The sequence below is a fragment of the Drosophila navojoa genome, chromosome 5, assembly GCF_054131105.1.
Source record: "Drosophila navojoa isolate 15081-1374.11 chromosome 5, UAZ_NAV_1.0, whole genome shotgun sequence".
NCBI lineage: Eukaryota > Metazoa > Arthropoda > Insecta > Diptera > Drosophilidae > Drosophila > Drosophila navojoa.
In genome coordinates, this window is record NC_142893.1 from 21,741,826 (window position 1) to 21,765,821 (window position 23,996).

Consider the following 23,996-nt stretch of genomic DNA (forward strand, 5'->3'; position numbering starts at 1 on the left):
TGGTCGTCGGGGCTCTGGACAATTACTAAGCCCGATGCCAACATGGACAAAGGCGCATGGTCGAACAAATGCTACGCTTTGTGGGCAAATTAGCTGGACGAGGAAACAAAGCTCTGCATGGCAATGCGACTGCGAATGCGAATGCAAATCCAAATGCAAATGCCAGCAACGATAAACGTGCTGGCGGAGCTGAGGCTTCAGCCCAACCAGACGCCGTCACAGACATCATAGGAATGGACGCCGCATCTGTGGCCTTCAACAGAAGCGATGCGTCGGCAGCAGCAGCAGCGGCAGCAGCAATCGCCACATTAGCAGCTCTTCTGGTCATTACCTCTTTTTTCTTTTAATTCCTTCTTTTTGTTGTTCTCCTCCACGCATTTGGACAACAAAGACCGCCCGCTGGGTTTCGGACGCGCGTGCGTGCCTTGTGCTGCGCTGCCTTTTAGCGCGTTTTAGCAAACAATGAAAACGCTTTTCCGTTCCAGTTGTGTTTTTTGTTCCGCTCTCTGTTGTTGATCCTGCTGACGGCTCGGCTGCATAGCTAACAGGGGCTACCGATGACCCGTCACGTCACGTCACGTCACGGCATCTCATCTGAAATTCAAGCTAAAACCAGAGCGCTTCATTCCCTGCCAATTGCACAAATGTCACACAACTGAATGGCAACGGAGACCACCATCGACATATGGCCAACTGTGATTGCCTGTAAGGGCTTAAGAGTAAATTAACATTATGTTAAACTGTCTGTGTAATCCTCGAGAATTGAGAAGGTCAACTTCCACTAGATCTTAGACCCGTCTGCTGCCAAGCGCTAAGAACCTTAAATAGGCTTAAGCCGAACTCTGATGTCGGGGACCCATGAAATTCAATTCCTTACCCGAGCAAGCCATTGTACGACGTGTGAGCTATAAAATGCAAGTTGAGAGTCGGCTTATCTCTTCAGAACTTCTCAGAGTTTTTGGGTGGGAGGAGCCGGCGGGCACTCGGCACTTCAAACTTTGCGCATCGATGCAAATCGATCATCAAAATTTACGAGTCAGTGCTCGAAAGTGCGTCGTAAAATTGCGCCCAGCAAACTAATTAAGTACATAAAATGCGAATTAATGGCTTTCAAAGTGCCGTAAAAAATGCAGAGCGCAACAATTAGCCAAAAGTTCTGTGGATCTACTTGGAGGATGTGCAAATGCAATGGAATGCGAATATGTTGTTAGCCATAAAAGCAAAACGAGACTCCAGCTCGGGCCTGCCCAATGTGCGGCCTTTTCGCATTGGCAAAAAAAGAGCAGAAAAGGAAGGAGAAGAAAAGCAACCAATGCAAAGTCGTTAAAAGCAACCAAAGTTGTTGCCGGAAGGACCGCAATCGGAGCACAGTCTGCCATCTGGATGCTCTACAGCTAAAGTGCTGAAATGATGGACTGAAATGAAATGCTTGGCATAGGCCAAAGTCAAGCAGAGATCCGTTGTATTCCTCGACTTTTTATTTTGGTTAGGGCATTATTGATGCCAGGCTTGGGGGACATAGCGAAGCATTCGAAAACTTTTTAATTTAATGCATCGTCGTAAAAATTGGATACTTTGTTAGCGAGTCGGCTGTAAAAATAGTTTTGCTTTGGCTCTCTGATTCCCTTCTTGGTTAGCTTTCCCTCAATCTCTATCAGTCGCTCTCGCTCTTTCTCTGTGTATCTGTCTCTGTCTCTGTCTCTCTTGGCTCATCTGTCTTTTCCTTGCAGCGGCCGGCCACGTCACGAGCTGTCAGCCAAAGTTGACCTAATAAGCAAGTTGGCAAAAGTTTCCATTTCGGTTTCAGTTGCAGCCTCAACTTTGAACTGGCTGCCAGTGGGCGGGGCGGGCGGCTAGAGCGCAGGATTAGGCCGGGCTAACGCGCGCCGCGTGACCGTTTCAAATTAAAATAAATTAAATGCGGCGCGCGCGGTCGCAAATGTCAAAACTGTTTGCGGCTCAATTAGCCGCACTGTCAAAATTTACGTACGGAGCTGCCGGTTCGACAAGGCCTGCGCGAGGCAGGCCGCGCACTGCTCGGATGATGAACTGTAAATTGGATGTGGCTGTCTCGTTGATAGTGCCTGTGGAGCTCAGCTAGGAAGACTCGTGGGCGGGGAGCGGGGGCTGGGTGTGGAACTGGCAGCGCAGCATCAAGTCAAAACTTCTGTATATGATGAAAGCTGTCCCAAACACGCTCTGGCAGCCAAATCTCTGGCTCTGGCTGTCGCTCTGTCCGCCGCCTTAAGCAAGCTTAAAAGTTGTGCCACGAAACTTTTACTGCCAATAAGCAGTAAAACAAAGGATTTGTCAGATTTTGAAACAATAATTTTAAGCAGCCGTGTAAATAAAGCAAACTGAAAGCAAAGTTAAATAAAATGAAATTAAAATAAATAACATTTACAGCGCACACTCTTGCCCCAAGTGCGTCTAATACCCTGTAAGCCTTCGTGTGAATGAAACCAGAGAAACATCTGCCGCTACAACAATAGTAATAACAGACCCTTGAAGACACTTCGTGTTAATATATAAATGTACTCTTAACTTATGGTAATCTAACCAGATCTTAAGCTTGAGATCTTGTACGTTAAGTAAGAATGGGAATATTTATTTGACAATTATTAAAATATTAAATGCAAAAATTAATTCTGTTAAAAATATTTTTCAAAATATATTTAAAAATTTTTCAAAATATATTTAAATATTTTTCAAAAATATATTTAAATGTATTTCATTTTAATTTTTTCTTTTTTTGAATATGTAAATTTGCATTTATTATTTGTAAGAATAAAAAATGTATTAAAATAAATTCCAAAAATTATAAATAACAGGATTAGGGTAAACCATTCTCTTTTTAATCATTTCAAGAAATTCTATTTTGATACATATGTATTATCTGTACACATATTCTACTACTATACTAAATATATTAGTACACCGTAAAAAATGATTTCCTTATCAAATACTGTGCTAAATGGAGTAAAATGCTATAACATAAATTTCTATATGACCTCGAAAATATGCTAGAAATATGTTAAAAATAGCGCTGGACCACAGGATACAGGCTAAACAGGCGACATCTAGCCTGAAATAGGCTAAGCTATCAACACTTCTGAAACATTTCTGAAAGACAGATGGTACCATGAATAACATCGCTGGCTCGAACCAGCGATGGGAGCAAACATCAAGTAAACGATTAATCGATGTTATCACAGATCTACTTAGAGGTGGTTATGGCGCTTGTAGAGGATTTGCTGTTGCTCCAAATTGAAAGACAGTTTGACAAAGCTACTTAAGAGTGAAAGATTAGGTGTATCCGAAAATCGTACTTATCATATGCAGATTCGCTCACTAATTGCAAATGCTAGACTCTGGGTCATAGACACGATTACCTCTAATTAAGCCAGGTGCTGCGGTAGCAGAGACAGCTGCAATGACCAGACAACGCCCACAGAGAACTGAATCATGTGCTGCCGTCAGAGACGTTTGGCGCCATCGTGAAGAAACATGACATTTTAATTGGACAGCCGGTGGTAACAACACCTGAGTAGAGTATAAAAGAGAGAGAGAGTGGGCGGGCGAGAGAGGGGAGGCTAGCATTCAAATTACCTGAAAAGCAGAGCAAACGATTTGGCTTCTAATTAAACGACAATTGCAAATGTTTGGTGGCATTTAGTGAGAGGAGCGTAAAGAGAGAGACAGAGAGAGGGACAGAGACAAGGACGAGGGCAGTGAGAGGCAGACAAAATATTTCTGCCCTGTATGCGGACGTCAATTGTCACTGATCCAAATTTATGCAAATTGGCAGCTGCAACCTGTGTCCACCAATGACTCCGCATGAGAGTGTGTCGTCTGCTCTCTGGGGGCTGCGTGTGTTGCAGCACATGTTGGCCACATTTCATTTTGCACGCGCCTCCAGTTCGCAGTTCGTTTGTCCTCTTAATGGCCATGCAACAGCGCCAAGCCATTCATTTGGCTGGAACAGGAGCTGCAGCAGCAGTAACAACAGCAGGAGTAGTAGCAGCAGTAGCAGGAGTCGCAGCAGTTGTTGCTAGTTGGCACTTTGGCTGATTATTAAATCACAAGGAGAACTGGAAGCTGGGAGCTGGAAGCTGGCAGCAAGCAGTGGCAATCTGATATGCAAAATCCCGACTAGTTTAGCTCTGAGCTGCATTAAAGTCGCAAGTTACAAGCAAGGGATCCAGCTTCATCTTTTTAGCGAATATATGTATGTGTGTGTGTGTGTGTGCGTTAATTACAGCTCTGGCCAGGCGGGAACTGGCAAACGGCAACTTGTTAAAAATTTCCGCTGCCAGTTTATTAGAGGGCAGCAGCTCCAACGCTCCACCGCTCCAATCCGCCTCCTGCTTTATTCTCATTCTTATTTTCAGCCTCTCCTTCTAGCGACTTGGCAATTAATTGGAGCTTAGCTCAACCTGTTTTAACAAGAGCGACTCTGAGCCAAGGCCAAGATGACGCCAAGTGAAGTGCGAGATTTGGGCTAAGACGGCAAATTGGCCGCTGCTTCCACTGAAAACTGCACAGATGCACATCAGAGCATGAATGTAGTGCTTGCTTAAACTCAATAAACAAGTAAATTTACAAGCGAAATGAATTTTCCTATTAGCCTGAGTTATTCTAATTGGGAAATGTCTCTCCTCACCATGATTTCAACATTTAATTATATATATTCAGAATTTCACTATTTTCGTAATTTTACAAAATTGTCTGTTTACTCTCACACATTTTCACGATTTCCTTATTAGCTTAACTTATTCCATTTGGGAAATTGCTTTGTTTCCTATTTCAACATGATTTTCTCATTTTAACGAATGTGTATGTTGTGCAAATTTTAGAAAATTGTTTCTCAGTTCTTACATAGACTACTATTTTTCTCAATATTTTCTAAAATCGTCTGTATTGAACATATAATCCGTTTTATAAATTCTCTTATTATTTCCGAAGTAGGAAAAGTCGCTGTATTTTGTACTTGTATTTATTTTTACTTCTATATTTAATATTATTCATTATTTATTTAGGATTTAAAATTTGAGTCTAACAATTTTTAAAATTTGTATTAGGCCTTACACAGCTCCCATTTTTCTTATAAGCTGATGTAATTTTAATTGGAAACCCATTCACTATGATTTAAATTTCAATATTTATTTTCTGAATTCTTCCAGATTGCAAATTTTGGTCGCTTTCTATATTTTACAATATTCTCTGTTAACTTTACTCAATTTCAGAATTGTCTCATTATATTCCAATTGGGAAATGTGCTTTTAGCCCATGTCGCCCTGATTTAAACTTCATAACTTATTTTTCTAAGCCCTTTTCAGATTTAGTATTTGGCCCTTTAAAAATTTCTCAAAATTAGCTGTTCGCTCTTAGACATTAGACATGGCCTTAGAGGCGATATCGGGCGTGAACAAGCTGCCCTTCATGAACAAGTTCGATGAGGTGCAAAAGAAGTGGGATCTGCAGCAGATTCAAATAGCCACCAGCAACTTCACCAATCCCTATTCATTAATGGCTCCGCCCTTCGAAAATGTATTCGAGTGACCCATTATTATGAGCTACAGTAAATTATTAATTAACCACTGATCATCCCGCATCCCTCGCTTGCAGCCAGCCGTAAATCTGCCAAAAATTCTGGAGCACTGCAAGGTGCGCATGGAGTTTGATCATGGCACGACGACGTTGGGCTTCAAGTATCAGGGGGGCGTGGTGCTGTGCGCCGACTCGCGGGCCACTTCCGGCGAGTACATCGGCTCGCAGACCATGAAGAAGATCGTGGAGCTGAATAATTATATGCTCGGCACCCTGGCCGGCGGCGCTGCGGACTGCGTGTACTGGGACCGCGTGCTGGCCCGCGAATGCCGGCTGCACGAGCTGCGCTACAAGCGCCGCATCTCGGTGGACGCCGCGGCCCGCATGATGTGCAACATCTGCGCGGAGTACAAGGGCATGGGCCTCGTCATGGGCATGATCCTGGCCGGCTGCGACGACGAGGGCAGCAAGCTCATCTACGTGGACTCGGAGGGCATGCGATCGCACGGCAGTGTCTTCTCCGTGGGCAGCGGCTCGCCGTACGCCCTGGGCGTGCTGGACACCGGCTATCGCTGGGACCTGAGCAACGAGGAGGCCTACGACCTGGCACGTCGCGCCATCTATCACGCCACCAGGAAGGACGCCTACTCGGGCGGCATAGTGCGGCTCTATCACATCACCGACAAGGGCTGGCGCAACGTCTCCAATACGGACTGCCACGAGCTGCACGACGTCTTCGAGAACCAGCCGATGAACTACGAGAACAATCCCAATATGCCCTGCACGAGCCGCGAGTGGATCCTGCAGAAGCTTCGGCAGGATGTGCAGGCCCAAATGGCGGCCGTCACCACGGAGAAGGCAGTCAATGTGTAAGGCTTTACGTTTGTTTTCCAATCGAAAGAAAATTGAGAGAGAAAAACCAAATAATTATTTACTTGGGCTCCAGCTTAGCCCCAGCTTGGCTTCAGCTTGCCTGCAGCTCGGCTATTTAGCCAAAATAGATAACCCTTTGCCGGACCCCAAACCGACGGCAGCCAGGCGCTCACCTAGTAAGTAAATACGTGCGCCTTCAGCTTAAGTAATTTTCTAATGAAACCGCCGAGGAAAAATGACTCTAACGTCAGGGGTCGTTTGTCGTAGTGGCTCCGCTGGGCTCGGCTCGGCTCACGCCTCTCGAGCGGATGCTCTAGCGGTGTTCATTAGATTAAAAGCAATTTACAGTAAAACTTTTGCCCGCAAAATGCAAACATTCTTCTCATCTCACCCAACTCTCCCCCTCTCTCTCTCGCACACACACGCACGTGCAGCAGCTGCTGTCTCACATGTTCCCCAAATGCCGTGCAAATGTCGCCACTGCCATTTGGCGCCTTAGCCACCAGGCAGGAGGCAGCAGGCAGGAGGCAGCAGTCAGGAGGAACGCTCCTGGCCCCACAGTCATTTGGCGTCCTTTCTGCCTTTTTATTTCTGGAAATTCAACAAATTTGCGGATTTGGTTTGTAATTTATTAAATTTATCGCATGCTCTGCGTAAGTGAGTGTCGTTCTGCTCTTCCCTCTCCTCTCTGTTGCTGCTGCTCTCTCCTCTCTGCTTCCATCTTTTGTGGTTGCGCCTTTCCGGCCAAGCCTCGCTGCTTTCATCTCTGCGTGCTGCAACATTTGCTGATGACAACCCAAAAAGACACCAGAATGCAGAAAATAACGGGAAGTGTACGTTCCCAATGCGTAGACTCGACGTAGAGCGCCATGTGGAAAAGCCATGTAACCCCAACACCCACCCCACCGCTCCCCTCCCTTCATCATCCCCCTTCACACACAGCTTAGAAGTTATTATTTTGATTTATAGAAAAAGTTCGTTAGCGAGCGAAAGTTGGTCGTAGATATATTGTCAGTGGGATATGTTCGTCCTGCTGTTGTGTGTGTAGGCCCCGACTCCTGCTGCTGCTGTTGTTGCTGCTTCTCTCGCAGTCATTTGGCCAAAAGTTGAGATTGTTTTATGCATTGATGTTGCTCACCCAATGGCCGTTGTAATTAAAGGACACACACTTGCCGAATTTCTTTTCGCGTCGCTTTAACAGAGAACACACAAAAATTAACACAAATGAATTTAAGACAAATATAAACACAAAACTGAAAAAAAAAACTGAATAAATGAAAGAAGTGAATCGAGAACTAAAACCTAATATCCAACTCTGTATTTGTGGCGCCTGTGGGCTGGCCGCCGCTCCCTGGGCTGGCTCCACCAGTTGCTCCTGTAGCTGATCAGCTGGTAGCATGTCGCGACGCGAATGGAGGAGGCCAGAGCCTTGAGTCGCAGATTGTTGTCATTGGTCAGCAAAATCATGAGGTCCAGCTGCTCCTTCAGCTGCAGGCAGCAGTTGATGATGCTGTCGTCTCCACTGTCTATATCGATGAGCTGGTCCGCGTCCTCCAGCGCCGACTGTGCCTCGATTGGCTCGCGATCGTCGAACTTGTCATTGAGGTACTCTATGGCACGCCTGGCCGCATAGCTCGTCATCTGCCTGCACTTGAGCGAGTCCAGTTCCTTGAGGACCATGTAGGGTATATAGAGTATGCTGCCCGCAGTGTCGCGCAGTGTTAGCTTGGAGACGTCTTCCAACAGCTGGAGATTATCCATGAGCACATTGGTGTCCAGCACGAAGTACATTCGGTCCAGTTGATGTTGTGCGACGGGACGTTTCCTTTGCTTCCTTGTTTCCTTCTTTTTGGAGGCTTCCTCTTCAACTTTCTCTCGATTGGGCCTCTTCGTGCAGTCCAGCTTCCCTGAGATACTCTCGACTTTTTTAATTTCACTTGCCATGGGAAAATTAAATTTAAAGTTTTTCAGCTTTTCGTTCACAGCCTTGGAGCTCTCCTTCCCGCTGACCTTTTGCTGACACTCTACGCATTTTCGACTGGGGCGACATGGCGAGAACTTTGATATGGGTTTGCTCCTGTCTCGGTTTACGTCCAGTTTCCGTCCATCGACAATATTGTAGTCGGTGTGCAGACGCTTGCGGTGCTCATCGATCGTCGGCTTCTTCGGTTTGCTGCTCAGCTTCTGCTCCTTTAGCTTTAAGATGAGTTGATTCAGCTGCTCCTCATAGGTTACAGAAGTTTTTGTAAAGTGTTTGCTCGACATTTTTGTACTGTTGACTTTTGATCTGAAAGCATATTGAGTTGGAAACATGAAATGAAATTTAAGGTGAGCTGCTGCCTTGATGGAGCACATTTGACACTGGCCCGGACACTATCGCGTTGCGCATATGAATAATTGGCTGGAGCTCTGTTCAACATTCCATCTCAATTCCCCACTGCAAATTTACAGCATGTGTCAGTTCTCATTCATTGTCAATTACACATGACACCACTTATGCCAAACAGTAGCAAAAATTGCAGGCGCCCTCGCAGCGCCCGCCCGCCGACTCCTGCCAGCTACGTCCATTCGTCTACTCCAATTTCAGCGTGCTACAAATTTGCATAAAATTATAATGCACAAGGACAACGATGTTGACGGCATATTAATTGCGGCTATCATTTTCCACAAAATTAGCTGCTTCCACAGAAAAATATTCCCCATGCCCCATTGCCCCCATCCACATCCAATCTACTCCAATCACCCCACTAGCAGTTCGCTGTTCGCATTTGCTCCCACTGCTCCTCGGCTAATATGCGCTTAAAAAGCATGCGACGATAACAAAAACTATAATTTAAATTAATTTTCAAAAGCAACAGCAACAACACCTGCACCACTGCAATGGTTGCTGCTGCTGTTGCTGTTGTTGCTGTTGCTGTTGCTGTTGCTGTTGCCATTCCACTTTTGTCAACGAGCTCAAATTCAATGAAATTTCACACTTTGTCGTTAAAAGCCGCGCCGCTTGCCTGCAAATGGGGGAGACAGGAAAAGTAGTTAGGCGACGCGAAAGGGGGCGCGCATGGAGGCGGGGCCGGCGGGACAGACGGTGCGGGTTAACTGGCAGGCATAAGGATACAAATATGCAAATGCATTTTACCAAGCGAACAGAGACCCGATGCATGCTACGGAGCCTGCGCGGCGCACTGGCAAGGGGCAGGACAGTGTCGCGAGTGTTTGACAAGCAAGCGTGACTGTTGAGCTGGGCTGGGAGTTGGCGGCTTTGGATGATGTGCAGCTGGAAGGCGGCATCTTCATTTAGACCAGTGCCAACATGGAGTAGAGAGCGATGCCACAGAATTGCAATTATACCCAGCAATGGGAGAGATATAAAAAAAATGAATATATGTAAAGGAAATAATAAATAAAATTAAATTACATTTTTTTTATTTCTTAAAAAGGACACTTATATTTATTGTATGTTAATTTCTAATTAATTTATTTGTCTTATTATTTATCTGTTTAATATTATTATTTATTTTGCAGTTTTCACAATTTGTTAAATATAAGTTTATATAAATATGGTAAAAATATATTTAAAAAAAGTTGTATTTCGACTTTATTTATTTATTTCTATATGTAGTTATTTTTTTTTATAAATTTTAGTTATTTATTCTCATTATACTTTTATTTATTATGTGTTTATTTATTTTACTATTTGCTCTGTTTTCTATTTTTAGTTTTTTAACCAAGAGTAAATCTGCGTTTACAGAGCATCTTGTAGTCGTTCAACGCGCTGTGTCAGCAACAATAGCTGACAGTGTTGCCGCTGTCAAGGAATACACGTTCAGCTCCGCTCGTATGAGTTGCTGCAACAGCTGGCGAGGGAAACGCGCGGTCGGCGGCGGGAAATGACTATGGCAACTGCGGACGCTGCCTCGTTTGGCGTTTTCATTAACGGAGCCGCCAGAGTCGAGACGAAGACGATGACAACAAATGCAAATGCAAATGCAGCGCCAGGGCCAGCCAGCCCAAGACACGCGCCTTACTGACAGCCACAGCGACGGCAACAGCAACAGCAACAGCAGCAACAACGTTCACATTAGCAACAGCAACAGCAGCAACATTACAAGCAACAGCAATGGCAGCAGCAGCAACAGCAACAGCAACAGCAACATCTTCTGCAGTTACAACAGCTACGGTGTCAAATGCACTTCCAATTTATCAGCTCCTGGCCTCAGACACACTCCACACATGCCGTTGCCTCTGCCGTAGCTGTTGCTGTTGCTGTTGCTGTTGCAACATGGGGCAACTTCAAAGCGTTGCTGTCGCTGTGCATTTTCCATTTATTGCCACACTTTGAAGGCGGCAACTGCATATTAGTCGCATATCTGTTGAAATTCACGGCAATTAGTTGCCATGTTATTGTTGCTGCACACTTAATGGAAGTTTGTTATCAGCCGGTCTAATTATACTCTGACTGCCGACGCTTACAGCATAGCCACAAAAATTGCCCCTAAGTGGCCTGACTAGCTATTACTTATGCAATGATAGAATGCACGCAACGATATGAGACTTGTGATGGGATATATATCTAAGGAAGTATATGTACGAATCTATTGATAGTAATACTAACTAATAAATATATATGTATTCTATGTGAATGAAAATCTCTCTTTCAGTCTCTCGCTTCCCCTGCTTTTCCATTTTAATAAGCGCTTATTTTTGCAACTTATCATTCAGGATTTGGTCGTTTATCACATCCAGAATAACTCTTTAGTTGCGCTTCTCTTCTTCTGTTGGGCACTGCCAAATTGTGTCACAACTATTTCATTATCCGCTCGAGACAAAGCGGCGCCAGCCATCCCCGGCCCGGCCCGCCTCGCATATGGCCAAAAGGGCTCATTGCAGCACATTTTTGTGCAAATCCTCGTGATTGCAATGAATAATATTTTTAATGCAAATAACCAGAGGAACGTCAAGCTGAAGCAGAGGCAGCCGATGGTGGTCGGGACGACAAGTTGACAGGCCCGTTGACAGCGAACGCGACAACGAGGAGAAGCAGAAGCAGAAGCAGGAGAAGTTGAAGCAGGAGGAGGAGGAGGAGGAAGGGGATAACAGTCCTGGCAATGGCAAGCAAATGCTCGCCCACATTTCATTCGTTTTCTTTTCCATTTCAATTGTCGTCAAGATTGTAGCAAGTGTCCCCGCAGCCCCCCCAACGACCCACAGACCCATCCGCTGGCGCAATGAATCGTCCATAGTCCGGTAATGAAATTTTGCTCATTGTTTCAGTACGTTCGAGGCAATTTTTGAAGCGAATGCCAAAGTTCTGGAGCGCAGTTTCAACAGAAAATCGCTACGAAATACACAGCTGAATGAATTGAAGACTTACAGCAGAGCATTTACAAGAGGAGATTTGTAGGAGCAGATTTACAAGGGATTTCCATGCAAAACAATATTCAATGTACATTCGCTTACAAATATTTAATTGCAATTTTGTTGATTTCGATTGTCGAAACAAACGACTTTAAAAATTCATGCACATACATTTACTTATGTTTGGCTGGCTGGGCTCTCTGTGCGCTCATCTTTTATGCTCATCGGCTTGTCAACATTGTCATCGTTGTCGTCATTGCCATCTGAAATTCATTACGAACTCTCCCCCTCTCTCCCTGCTTGTGGATGATGGGCGTGTCCATGGGCAGCTAGTTACTCGGGCTGCACTTTATTATTATTCATAGCAAGTAATTTGTTATCTGTGCTGCTCTCATTGTTTTTAGCCTTATGCTATTAATTTGTTTGTTGCAAAATGAAATTGCACTTTTGCATGTGTCGTCGTTTATTCTAGAAATTTGGGTCAGATCCCTTTATAATAAGCAACTGTGTTTAGTAGACATACGCAGAGAGAGAGAGAGATATATGTATGTATATGCATACCTCTCTCTATATATATATGTATGTACTTAGTATCTTGCCCATTTTGGTTTATTTATTTTATTTTCCACAACATTGACGACGTAACCTAATTTGTCGATGCCCTCACCCCCAGCGTTCGTTCCAGCTCCTGCTCCAGCTCCAGCTCCTGCTCCTGCTCTAGTTCAGTCCCAAAGTACATTTCTGTCTGTTACTAATTTATGCAAAAATCGACCCCAACAAGCCAACTGGCCATATTTTAGCTATTCAACACACACACAGATACACACACACGCATGCACACTCACACATACTATGCAAATTTTTCGTATTAGAACACAGGTTTATATGTCGAACACGACCAAATTCACATCAGCAGGCAGCCTAAACATAACTAACATAACTGACATATTGTATGCTAATGCTATAATGAATGTAAGAGTATGTATTTGCAATGCACACATACACACACACATACATACATACATACACGTATCTATGTGCTTGTGAATGCAGTATAGCAATGCAGCGCCCGGGCCACCACACAAAGAGTTTAATTTAATGTTAGTAATTTAGAGAAATTGCACAATATAAAATCTACACAAAAGACTTGCATTGATTCTCGTGAATAATAAGCCTTGTGTCAAATTAAATATTCAGTAAATGATTTTATCTTTTGCAAAAATATTTCCAATGCATTCACTAAAGTCCCATACAAATTTGAATTTAAGGTGTGAATTTAATGAAACTGAATGCAAATTTAATTTCCACTCGAATTTAATATGAGGCTTGCCTTAAAGACAAATTAAATTATGTGTCTAAAATGATTCGAGTCGACTGCAGAGCCGAATATTATATTTCACATAAATATGTATATAAACTGAAAATATTGAAATGGAAGACAGTGAATACGTTGACTCAGCAACACTTGGACCCTCATACATATATACATATATATGTATGTATGTATGTATGTGAGCAAGACAGGAAATTGGAGGCGCTCCGTTGAGTGTCAATGTCTCTGGTTAGTGGTCTGTCTTCCCAACTATCCAAAGTATCCAATCATTAGGCTACGCAATCGATGGAATCGTGTCTGTATGCCCATTGTGTTGGCCCTTCCAAGTGAAGCATATTTATGTGGCAACTTTTATGCACACAAATTGAACGGGAAATGAATGTTGCGCATTTCAATAAAATTTATGCAACACAAAACCAGGATATATGTATATACACTGGGACAAACACACACACACACACATGCATACAGAGAGGCACACAGGAGGGCAGACATGCAAAGCATGTGGGAAATATAATAAAGAACTATTTTTAATATAAACTCAACTTAGACACACACAAGCACAAACCCACACTCACACTCACATACACACACACTTAACATGAATGCTCATTTGCTGGGCTCTGCTATATGAGCACGCGTCGTTGGGCCCAAGAGACGAGGCATCAAGTGTTTGTGCATGTGTGTTTCGGTGTATGTGTGAGTGTGTGTGTGTGTGTGTTTCCATGGGTGAGTTGTGTGCAGGTAAACTGCAACAAATTTCATACTATTGAGTGGTTTTTGAGTGCATTTGAAATAAATGTTATCAATGAAGTTGCATACTTTATGGCGCAACGTCGACCGACTGGGCAGACCTGCTCCCTGGGGGGTCAGCGGCGAGCAGAGCCATATAAAATGAAACGTTTTTAAGTTAAGTGCAGTCGTAGCTGAGCTGGTAAAACCAAGCACTGCACAACCAGCGCTGAGTGTTTCAATTTGTTTGATGGAAAACCAATTGTGGCCCCCGGTTTGAATTTGTCCCACTGTCCAAATAAGAGAAGAAATACAAAAAATTAGACGAGAAATCACGAAATCATTCAAAACTCCTGGACACCATCAGCTCCGGCTGGGCCATTAAAGTCCAGCTGCGTTTGTCAATTTCCGATTAAAGTTCACTTTTAATTAAAACAAAAACTTGCTACAAAAACCCAATTCAAGGGCCGTCGCTGATGCTGGTGCTGATGCTGCTGTTGTAATAGTTTTTCTGAGAAGCGAAATAAATCACAAAGGGCGCAAATGCTGCGGAAAAAAGTCGGTGTTTGAGTTTGAGTGGGCAGCAGCCCGGGCCGAAGCCCAGGCACTCGCAATTTGCATGAAATACTTTTGTGTTGGCCGTTTTTGATGCGTTGATTGAAATGCTTTCGCATTTCCGATATGGCCCGACTCTAGCTGTGGCCTCTGCGCAGCGCTGCGTGGCCCTTGTCTTGTTTATAAATAAATGTTTCAATTTAACACAAAAAAATGAACACTAAAATTGGCGCCCTATTGTTGCAAATTCCATTAAATGAAACTGAAAAATGACAGACGCGCAAAAACGTCGCATTCCCAATCAAATTCAAATGGGCCCAGGATTCCCGCAGAAAAACCAATCGATAAGTGAACAGCCCCGAACCCAAGGAATCCCGTCAATCTGGTCACTGGTTCTTTAACTTCTGGTGTTTGATTTCATTAAATGAAAATATTTCGATGGAAATAATTGACGATGATTTTTTTTTTAGTCATTGAAATGTCGGTTTAGTTGTTGTAAGATCAGAAGCGTTTTTCTGTCTAGCATGAGTTCAGAGTATGGGGATGCTGTTCTAACTAAACTAATGAGCCGTATATGAAATTCAGCGCATCGTAGGTGCAACGTTTATTCGTAGAGTTATTAATATACACTAAAAGTACAAACGTATGAGCAAGCGCAGCTTGCTTAGAGCTAGGCGAATTAATGCAAGTAATGAGAGTTCACCACGCAAGAGAGACAGAGTAATTAGGGTGAACCCAAATGTAAAAATATAGGTATAAAATTCAAGTTAACAATAAGATAAGTGAATTTGGCCCAACATCCCGGCCCCATTGAATGACGAAGTCTTTCAAGAGACAGGAAGAATCGCTATTTTGTGAACTGGTCTCCGGATTATGCCTTTGGTAGTGCGGACATCTACCACTCGTACTCGTTGATCTCGTCCAGGAATTGTAGCTGTAATGCGACCCATTATCCACTTCTGAGAAGGTACGTTGTCTTCATGTATGAGAACCATGTCCCCGATAGAGATACTGGGTGATGGTTTGGTCCACTTGTGGCGCACGTTCAGCTCATTGAAGTAGTCTGTCAACCAGCGTCGCCAAAAATATTGTTTGATACCAGTTATCAAACGCCAGCGATCCAAAGATTTCAACTGTTCATCTTCTATGTTGTGTTCAGGCAATGCTCGCAGGGAGTCTCCAACTAGAAAGTGACCAGGTGTCAGAGCACCCAAGTCGCTTGGATCTGATGATAGTGGTGTGAGTGGGCGTGAGTTGAGGATGGCTTCTACTTCTGCTGTGATTGTGGCCAATTCCTCAAACGTGCAACGGGCGTTCATAAGGCTGCGCGTCATAAGCCCCTTGGCGCTTTTAACTGCGGCTTCCCAGAGGCCGCCAAAGTGTGGTGCTCTGGGTGGGATGAAACGAAAGTTTATGAATTCATTTGTGCAAAAACTAATAATTGACTGTTGATTTTCTTGCTTGAAGAAGAAGGTTCGCAGTTCCTTTAATTGATTGCTTGCTCCAGTGAAATTCGTGGCATTGTCGCAAAATATATCCACAGGCAATCCTCGTCGTGCAATCATGCGCCTCAACGCGGCTAAGAAAGCATCCGTTGAAAGGTCAGATACCACTTCGATATGCACAGCCTTGGTGGCGAAGCATACAAATATGGCAATGTAGGCCTTGCGAGGAGCCTTGCCCTGAATGCGGAGATAGACGTTGACTGGTCCACAAAAGTCAACTCCACAGTGAGCGAAAGGTCTCGATGGCGTCAATCGCTCTACAGGCAGATTTCCCATGAGTTGCTGTTGCAACCTTGGCTTGTAGCGCACACAGTGCACGCACCTTCTGACAATAGAACGAGCCAGGTCTCGAGCATTTACGATCCAGAATTGCAGACGAATTAGTGCGACAAGTGCCTTTGAGCCAGCATGATAGTGTTGCACATGAAGAAACTGCACGTAGTGACGAACAAAATCATCTTTGCTGGGAAGTATGATTGGATGTTTCTGAACCTCCGGAGCATTTGCCAATTCGAGACGGCCGCCAACCTTCAATAGTTGATATCCGTCTGTAATCTGTAAAAATGGATTTAGAAATTTTATATGACTTGATATTTGCCTATTTTTGTTCAAAGCGTGAATTTCATCTGCGAAGTGTTGCTGCTGCAGATTCCAAATAATGCAATTAAATGCACGCTGTAGCTCTTGAGGTGATGGCGAGGGCGTAGACAGCTCAACGGGTTTCCGAAGCGCGTGTATAAAGCGCAGCATCCAAGCAACAATTCGCAAACAACGACGATGCGAACTTATGTTTCTGAGTGTGTCGAGTAGATGATTGATATCCGTCGTAGCCTTGAAAGCTGACTTGCGCATCTCAAGTGCTACAATCACAGGATCTGGTTCATGATGTTTGTCTTTTGGCCAAGTGTTTGAGCTCTGTCTTAGATACGCCGGCCCCATAAACCAGATTGATTCGTTCAATTCGATGGGTGTACACCCCCTCGAGACCAGATCGGCGGGATTCAATTTAGTTGGGACATGTCTCCAATGACAGTCCGGTGTAGCTTCTTGTATGTCAGAAACGCGGTTTCCAACAAAGGTTGATAGTGTCGACGAATGTTGCTGTATCCAATGAAGAACTATCGACGAGTCGCTCCACAGATAGGTTTGGTTCGATGTGAAAATCCCCTTGATTTTCACGTAGAGTTGGGCTAGTAGGTGAGAAGCAGCGAGTTCCAGTTTTGGTAGCGACAACTTACGAGTTGGTGCTACTCTGCACTTTGACGTGATCAGGTGAACTTGAACCTCGCCGTCCGCTGCAACTGTGCGTGCGTAAATGCAGCATCCATATGCACGTATGGAAGCGTCACAGAATCCATGCAACTGCAACTCCTTGGTGTTCGGCTGCATACAGAATCGAGGTATTTTCAGCGACTCTAGTGAAGTAAGTGATGCAGCAAACGATTTCCAAGCTAAATAAAGGTTTTGCGGCACAGACTCATCCCATTGTAATTTGACTATCCACAATTCCTGTAGAATGATCTTTGCTGTCACAATGATTGGCGCTACCAATCCCAATGGATCAAAAAGTGAAGATGCCACAGATAAAATTGTCCTCTTGGTGATTGCATCAACGGAGCATTTGGGTCGAAAGGCAAATAGCAACACATCCAGACGTTGGTTCCATGCTAAGCCCAATGTGCTAGTAACTGAGCCATCTTCTAGATTCAAATCTTTGATCGTGCTGTCGTCGACAAAGTCCGGATGATTCGAATGCCATTTTGCTAATTCAAATTTGCCCTTGCCAAGTACTTCGATGACCTCTGCCTTGAGTTGTTGCAGGCCTTCTGCTGTGTCATGCCCACAAAGAAAGTCATCCACGTAGAATGATGAATTTATAGCTTGTGATCCCAATTTGTGAGTTTGCATATGTAGATCAGCCAAATATTTCATACTGCGTATGGCGAGATATGGTGCTGAGGCCGTACCATATGTGACTGTGTTTAGTGAATATGTCCGTAGTGGTTTGTCTGTTGAATCTCTCCAAAGAATGTATTGGAACTTGCGGTCACGATAGTCCACCAATACTTGCCTGAACATTTTCACAACATCGGCAGTCAGTGCATATTTGTACGTTCGAAAGCGTAGCAGAAGCGTATATAGATCAGTCTGAATAGTCGGTCCAACCATTAGCAAATCATTGAGTGATTGTTGCGATGAAGTTCGATTTGAGGCATCGAAGACAACTCTGAGCTTCGTTGAAGTGCTATTTGGCTTGAAGACGCAGTGATGTGGTATGTAATTATGTGGCTCGTCAAGCCTTGGTGAGTGTACCAAACTCATATGATTTAAATCTTCATATTCGCGCAGAAATGCTATGTATGCTGCCCTTAACTCGGGATTGCGATTTAAGCGCCGTTCCAGTGACTCGAATCTCAGCTTAGCAGACTCGTATGAAGATCCTAGATGTCGTGGGTCATCCTTGAATGGTAGCCGAACAATAATTCTACCATCTGCTTGTTGGCGTACAGAGCGAGTAAACATTTGTTCGCACTGCAGTTGCTCAGGTATGAACTTGTCGATTGGTTTACTCAAGTCTTCGATACGCCAGAGTCGTTCCAAATTGTTGTTTATTGACTCCTCCTGTGCTGTCCTCCCTTATAGCGTCCAGACACAATCCATCCAAGTAACGTTTTCTGAAGCATAGGAAGGTTGGGACCCAATTTGATTTGTCCCACTGCAAGAATTTCAAAAAATGTCTCAGTGCCAATAAGTAAATCGATATGACGAGTTTTGTGAAACTTCTCATCAGCTAAAGGTGTGTTCTTCGGTATGTTCCATGATGAAGTGTCGATGTCCGATTCTGGCTGATAGGCAATGTGTGACGTTACGCAGAAATCAATGGGCATCTTGAAATCCTCCAAACGTGATTTGATTGTGGCCGAAGTGCCAAACTTGATGTATGTGTGTGACTCACCAACGCTACAGATTCGCATGTGACGTTTGACCCTTGGCAAGCGTAGTGCTTGTGCGAACTGTTCTGAGATGAAGTTCACCTGTGAGCAAGAATCCAATAGAGCACGACCGATCCTGTAGTTTCCAGATGCATCCATGACCTCAACGATGGCCGTTGCTAGAATGACTTGGTCTGTTCGATTGGTGTGTGTATGTGTCACCACATCATTTGAATTCGAGCCGCTGGGCAACATAGTTGTCGATCTACTCACAGCTGCCTCTCGATGTAGTAAGCTGTGATGAAGTCTCGAGCAACATCGACATCGTTGAGTAGAAGGACACTTGGATGCCTGGTGGCCCTTGCCAAGACAGTTTAGGCACAGACCATGTCGTTTCGCTGCTTCATAGCGCTCTGCAACCGACATCTCTTGAAGTCGACTGCAACGTGAGACTCGATGCTCTGAGCTAAGACAAAGAGGACATGAGTGAGTTGAACAATTAAAAGACAAACCATGTCGCGTGGTTGTCTGGCTTCGTGGTTTGCTAGCAGTCGCTGTACGGGCCTGGCTCGATTCGGACTTACCGCATGATTCCAAATATTGGCAATGCCTCTCAACTACCTGTACACATAAATCCCACGTAGGCAACTTGGAATAATCCAATGATTCGTTCCATTTGCGCTTAGTTTCCATGTCCATCTTATCCATAACAATGGCTATTAACATTGCCTGTGCGATTTGTGCCTCGTTGCCTAATGATTTTAGCGAGTTGTACAATGCTGTAGAGTTGTCAATCAAACTTCGAATTTCGTGGCTGTTTGACTTTGATACACTCTTGAGCATAAATAATGACGAGATATTGTCCAAGAACACTAATGTTGGGTTGTCGTAGCGTTGATTCAAACGATCAAGTGCCTTTCGGTAGTTTTCAGGTGTGATCTGAAATGCCTTGACCGTTTCTAATGCTGGTCCCTTTAAGCAGCTGATTAGTTGATTAAACTTCTCGATGTTTGATAAGCTGTTCTGTTGATCCACCATTTGGTTGAATAGCGCACTAAAATTCTTGTAGTCCGCATAATTGCCATCAAATGTAGGTAACGCAAGTCTGGGCAGCTTGGCCGACGATAAGAATGTGGGCCCAGATACCGCAGCGAATGTTGATTCGTGTATATCCTCCGTGAGTTGCTCTGTAATGCAAACCTTTATTTCTACATACAGTTCCTCCAATTCGGTGCGTCCTGTATCGGTCGAACATTCCTTTTCAATTTGAGTCTGCAATACCATTGCTTGCTTAAAGTAAGCTTCCAAAATTTCCAAGCGACACTTTAATTCAGCTTGAACTGGTGCAGATTTCCCTTCTCTTAATTTGGGATCGACAACATTGCGGATGCGGCTAATATTGCGGCGAGTATTCGCGCGCTGTGTTTTAAGGCTCTCCAGAGACATTATTCGATCAACAACAACTTTATGGGTTTATTTAAATAACGATGATCAAATTCACTACCAGAGTTAAACCCAAATTGCACAAAATATTTATTAGCGCGAAGAAAAATGCAAGTGACTAATTTCACTCAACTGAGCTAATGTTGCGTGATGAATATAAGAGCGACGAATAATGCAAGAGACAAATTCCACTCAACTGAGCTTGCAGAAATTCGGCGATGAGTTTCACTCAATAATATCAAGTGAGAAGAGTAATTCCAGCGGTGAATTGTATATGTATATGTGTATGTAAGTGCGTTTGTGATTAACCGCACTTATGTATTTCGAATTCGACGAATATGATTATCCAAACGTTTGACGAATATGATGGTAAGCGCACTGCCAATAACTTGATGCTGCGATCGCGGGGGGATCGTAGGGGTAGCGAAGTGACGAAGATTGCAAGCAGAAGCTGCTTTGCTGCGAGAGATTGACAAAACGAAGAAGATGACTCGGTGATGCGACGACGGGGGTCACAGAGCGACAGCGAAGTCAACCAAAGTGAATGACCGGTGCGAACAGCAAGGCAAGCGAGTGCATGCGCAACTAATAGCTTGTATGCTGATATATCCCACTTATGCACAGAAGTATGTATGCAGAATATGTCTGTACATAAGCCAAACTATAACTCTAAATGCGTTCCACGGAACTTGAACAGCAATGCCCCACGTTGGGCGCCAAAATGTAAGATCAGAAGCGTTTTTCTGTCTAGCATGAGTTCAGAGTATGGGGATGCTGTTCTAACTAAACTAATGAGCCGTATATGAAATTCAGCGCATCGTAGGTGCAACGTTTATTCGTAGAGTTATTAATATACACTAAAAGTACAAACGTATGAGCAAGCGCAGCTTGCTTAGAGCTAGGCGAATTAATGCAAGTAATGAGAGTTCACCACGCAAGAGAGACAGAGTAATTAGGGTGAACCCAAATGTAAAAATATAGGTATAAAATTCAAGTTAACAATAAGATAAGTGAATTTGGCCCAACAGTTGTAGTAAATAGATTGAGGGATTGAGGGAGCTGACATAATTTTGAAGAGACGGCTAATATGCAGCCTGAAGAGTATAATCATAAATAACGAAGGTGAGAGCACTAGTATTTCTTGAGTGAACAGAAGGGCTTGATGGAAATGTTGCAGGAGGGGAATAATTATGAGCAGTGGCACAGAGCGCAATTAGACTTAGGTAGATTGAGAGAGAAGGGGAAAGATAGAGAGAGAGGGAGAGAGAATGTATAAAAGAGGAATATATTGATACAAAATAAGTGAGGGCGAAAGAAAGTGACTAAGTAATAGGGAAGCACAGAGGGAAGGGAAACTGGAGAGATTAAATGAGAGAGAGAGAGAGAGAGAGAGAGAGGAGAAAAGGAGAAAAAGATAAAGGGAGAAAGAGAAAGAAAGAGGTAAAAAGGTGGAGGGAGGGAGAGAGCTAAGTAAGGACTGTGACAAAAGATCCAGAAAGATAAAGAGAGACAGAGAAACGGAGCCAGGAAGAATAACTACAAAAAAAGATAAACCTCCTAATTAAACACATGTCCAAGTAAATAAGCCATTCACTTGTGTGTAGATTTCTTTGGCTTTGGATAAAAGCTTTATTAAACTAGTTGATCTACTTGCTTAAGCGGGAGCCAGTTCAATTAGGCCGAGAGTGAGCGACAGACAAACAGACGGAGCTTCGATTGCGCACGCAAGGTGTCTAGTAGGTAGTGTCCGCTCTTTGCAGGAGGCACCCTCAGTTGCCACTTAATTGATGGCAATTATGCGCTTATCATTTTTTGCCCAGCTGGCGCTGCCGCCCATTCGACTGCTGGTATCACTCGCTGTGGCAATAATTAAAATGTTTTGTCGAGGCAAAAAGCGGACAAGTTCAACGCATGAATAAACACCGCCAAAGCGGGGCCAATTAAGAGGAGAGTCTGTGCAACTCCACCTGTGGCTGGGGCACAAAAAAGCATTAAATCAATTCCACTGTCAGCGCACTGACAAGCAGCGTGAAGCGAACCCACCGAACCACCGAGCCACTGTCCGTTGTCCGTTGTCCGTTGTCCACCAGCCACTGAAGTGCTCAAAAGTTACCGCCAACAGCAGCAGCCAAAGCAGCCAAAGCAGCGACAGCAGCTGGCTGAGGCACGTAGGGGCCAACAGATGGATGGCCTAACCAAACGAGTGGCATGCATCGCTGCCTGTTGGCTTCGACATGGCAATGAAGTTTGGCCAAGAGAGCAAAAACGTGGCAGCCATGAGATGGGACTGCATGAGGAGAGGGGAGAGGGGAGAGGGGAGAGGGCAGAGCAAAGGGATAAGCCCGTTGCTGGTGCATGGCGTAGCAATGCCAGCAATTTAACACAGCGAAAACGCCAAGAAATTTCAGCAATTCGCTTCGACATTGAGAAATGCGTCGAGGTTACGCTCAATCAATCTCAGCCGTAGGACAACTGTCCGTGGGCGAGACGATGACCACCGCAGCAGAGCAAACAGTTTTGTCCGCTCCAAATTGCGGTTGCTCCGAATGTTGCATATGATCGGCAAGGATGTCGCCTGGCTGATGACTTCCTTTAGCTCCAACTGGACCCACTGAGCGAGAGAATAATTACTTGATTTAATTTGAATTGATTACTGGACGCAGTGATGAACCCATGCGAGTTAGATGGCATCATTGGCGTGGAATATCAGATAGTAGAGCTGCTAAAGCTATCTATCTGAGGTGGAAATCATAACTGAGGTGGAAATTAAATTATGCGTTAGATCGATGGATATCCTTAATATTGGTTGATGTTGTTGTCTGTTGAGGGTTTTCTTTTCACATCGCGGATAGCTGAAGCTAACAATATATTTATCTGTGCATATAAAAAAGTACGGTGTAGGATATACATGTATACATGTATCTGAATGTACAACTATATGAACTAAGTCTTTGTTTATTGCAAAGCATTTTGCTAATGCAAGTCAACTCAGTCCCATTGGGTAATGCTCAGGTTTGTGGCAAGCTCAAGACTTATTTCTTCACGTTGATTGATATACTTAAAACCAGTTTAATTGGCTTGCTAATTGAGCTTACAAATATTTAATGCGAACTACGTTGAAACAGAGCAAATGCTTAGCAAAGCCAGTTGCGATTTTACAGGTGATAAAGAATATTAAATTATTAATTGTTTTTAATAAATATCAATAGCTTATGTCAAAAACTGAAAACAATTGTTTAAATGAACTAAAACACTTATTTAAATTAGTTTTAAGTCAGTGTCCTTAGGTTCTTGGTAGAAGAAGTTAGTATTTGATTAAAAATTAAACTTTGGTTTAGTCTTAAAGCATTTATTATATTTATCAATTATTTCAGATTGTATATTTAATATTTTAATAAATTACAACTAAAGCTTTCCTTTCAATATATGTTTGATATGAAATTTTTGAATTTTTAAAAATATTTTTTTAAATAAATTAAGCTTATCTTTTTTAATAAATAAAGATCTTAAATTTAATATTTTAAGAAAATTAAATATTAGTTTTATATCTGATATTTATTCAAAAGTCCTTAAGATTTTCTTGTTAAATAAATATTGGAAATAAAAATAAAAATTTATTTCTGAAAAATATTTGATTTTTTGATCTAGGTAAAAAAATAAAAAAAACCTAATATAAGATATATAAATAAATAAATTAATAATAGCTTTCTAGCTGAT

At 43.4% G+C, this 23,996-nt stretch overlaps 2 protein-coding genes across 3 annotated transcripts in view; one reads left to right on the top strand and one right to left on the bottom strand.

Annotated features, from left to right (window-relative positions):
- Window positions 1-5,302: 5,302 nt before the first annotated feature.
- Prosbeta5R1 (Proteasome beta5 subunit-related 1) overlaps window positions 5,303-23,996 on the top strand; it is a 55,820-nt gene continuing 37,126 nt past the window's right edge. The window contains exons 1-2 of one of the 2 annotated variants that reach the window (XM_089260782.1): window positions 5,303-5,550; window positions 5,629-6,435. In XM_089260782.1, coding sequence (XP_089116908.1) covers window positions 5,401-5,550; window positions 5,629-6,423 — 945 coding nt within the window. In that variant the 5' untranslated portion in view covers window positions 5,303-5,400 and the 3' untranslated portion in view covers window positions 6,424-6,435. Of the gene's footprint in view, window positions 5,551-5,628; window positions 6,478-23,996 lie in introns of those variants that run through there. The other variant, XM_018103330.3, reaches the window with a different exon arrangement.
- LOC149091183 (uncharacterized) lies at window positions 7,367-8,747 on the bottom strand. The gene has a single exon (XM_089260781.1). It carries the CDS (start codon window positions 8,734-8,736, stop codon window positions 7,726-7,728), a length of 1,011 nt encoding a protein of 336 aa, XP_089116907.1. The 5' UTR covers window positions 8,737-8,747; the 3' UTR covers window positions 7,367-7,725.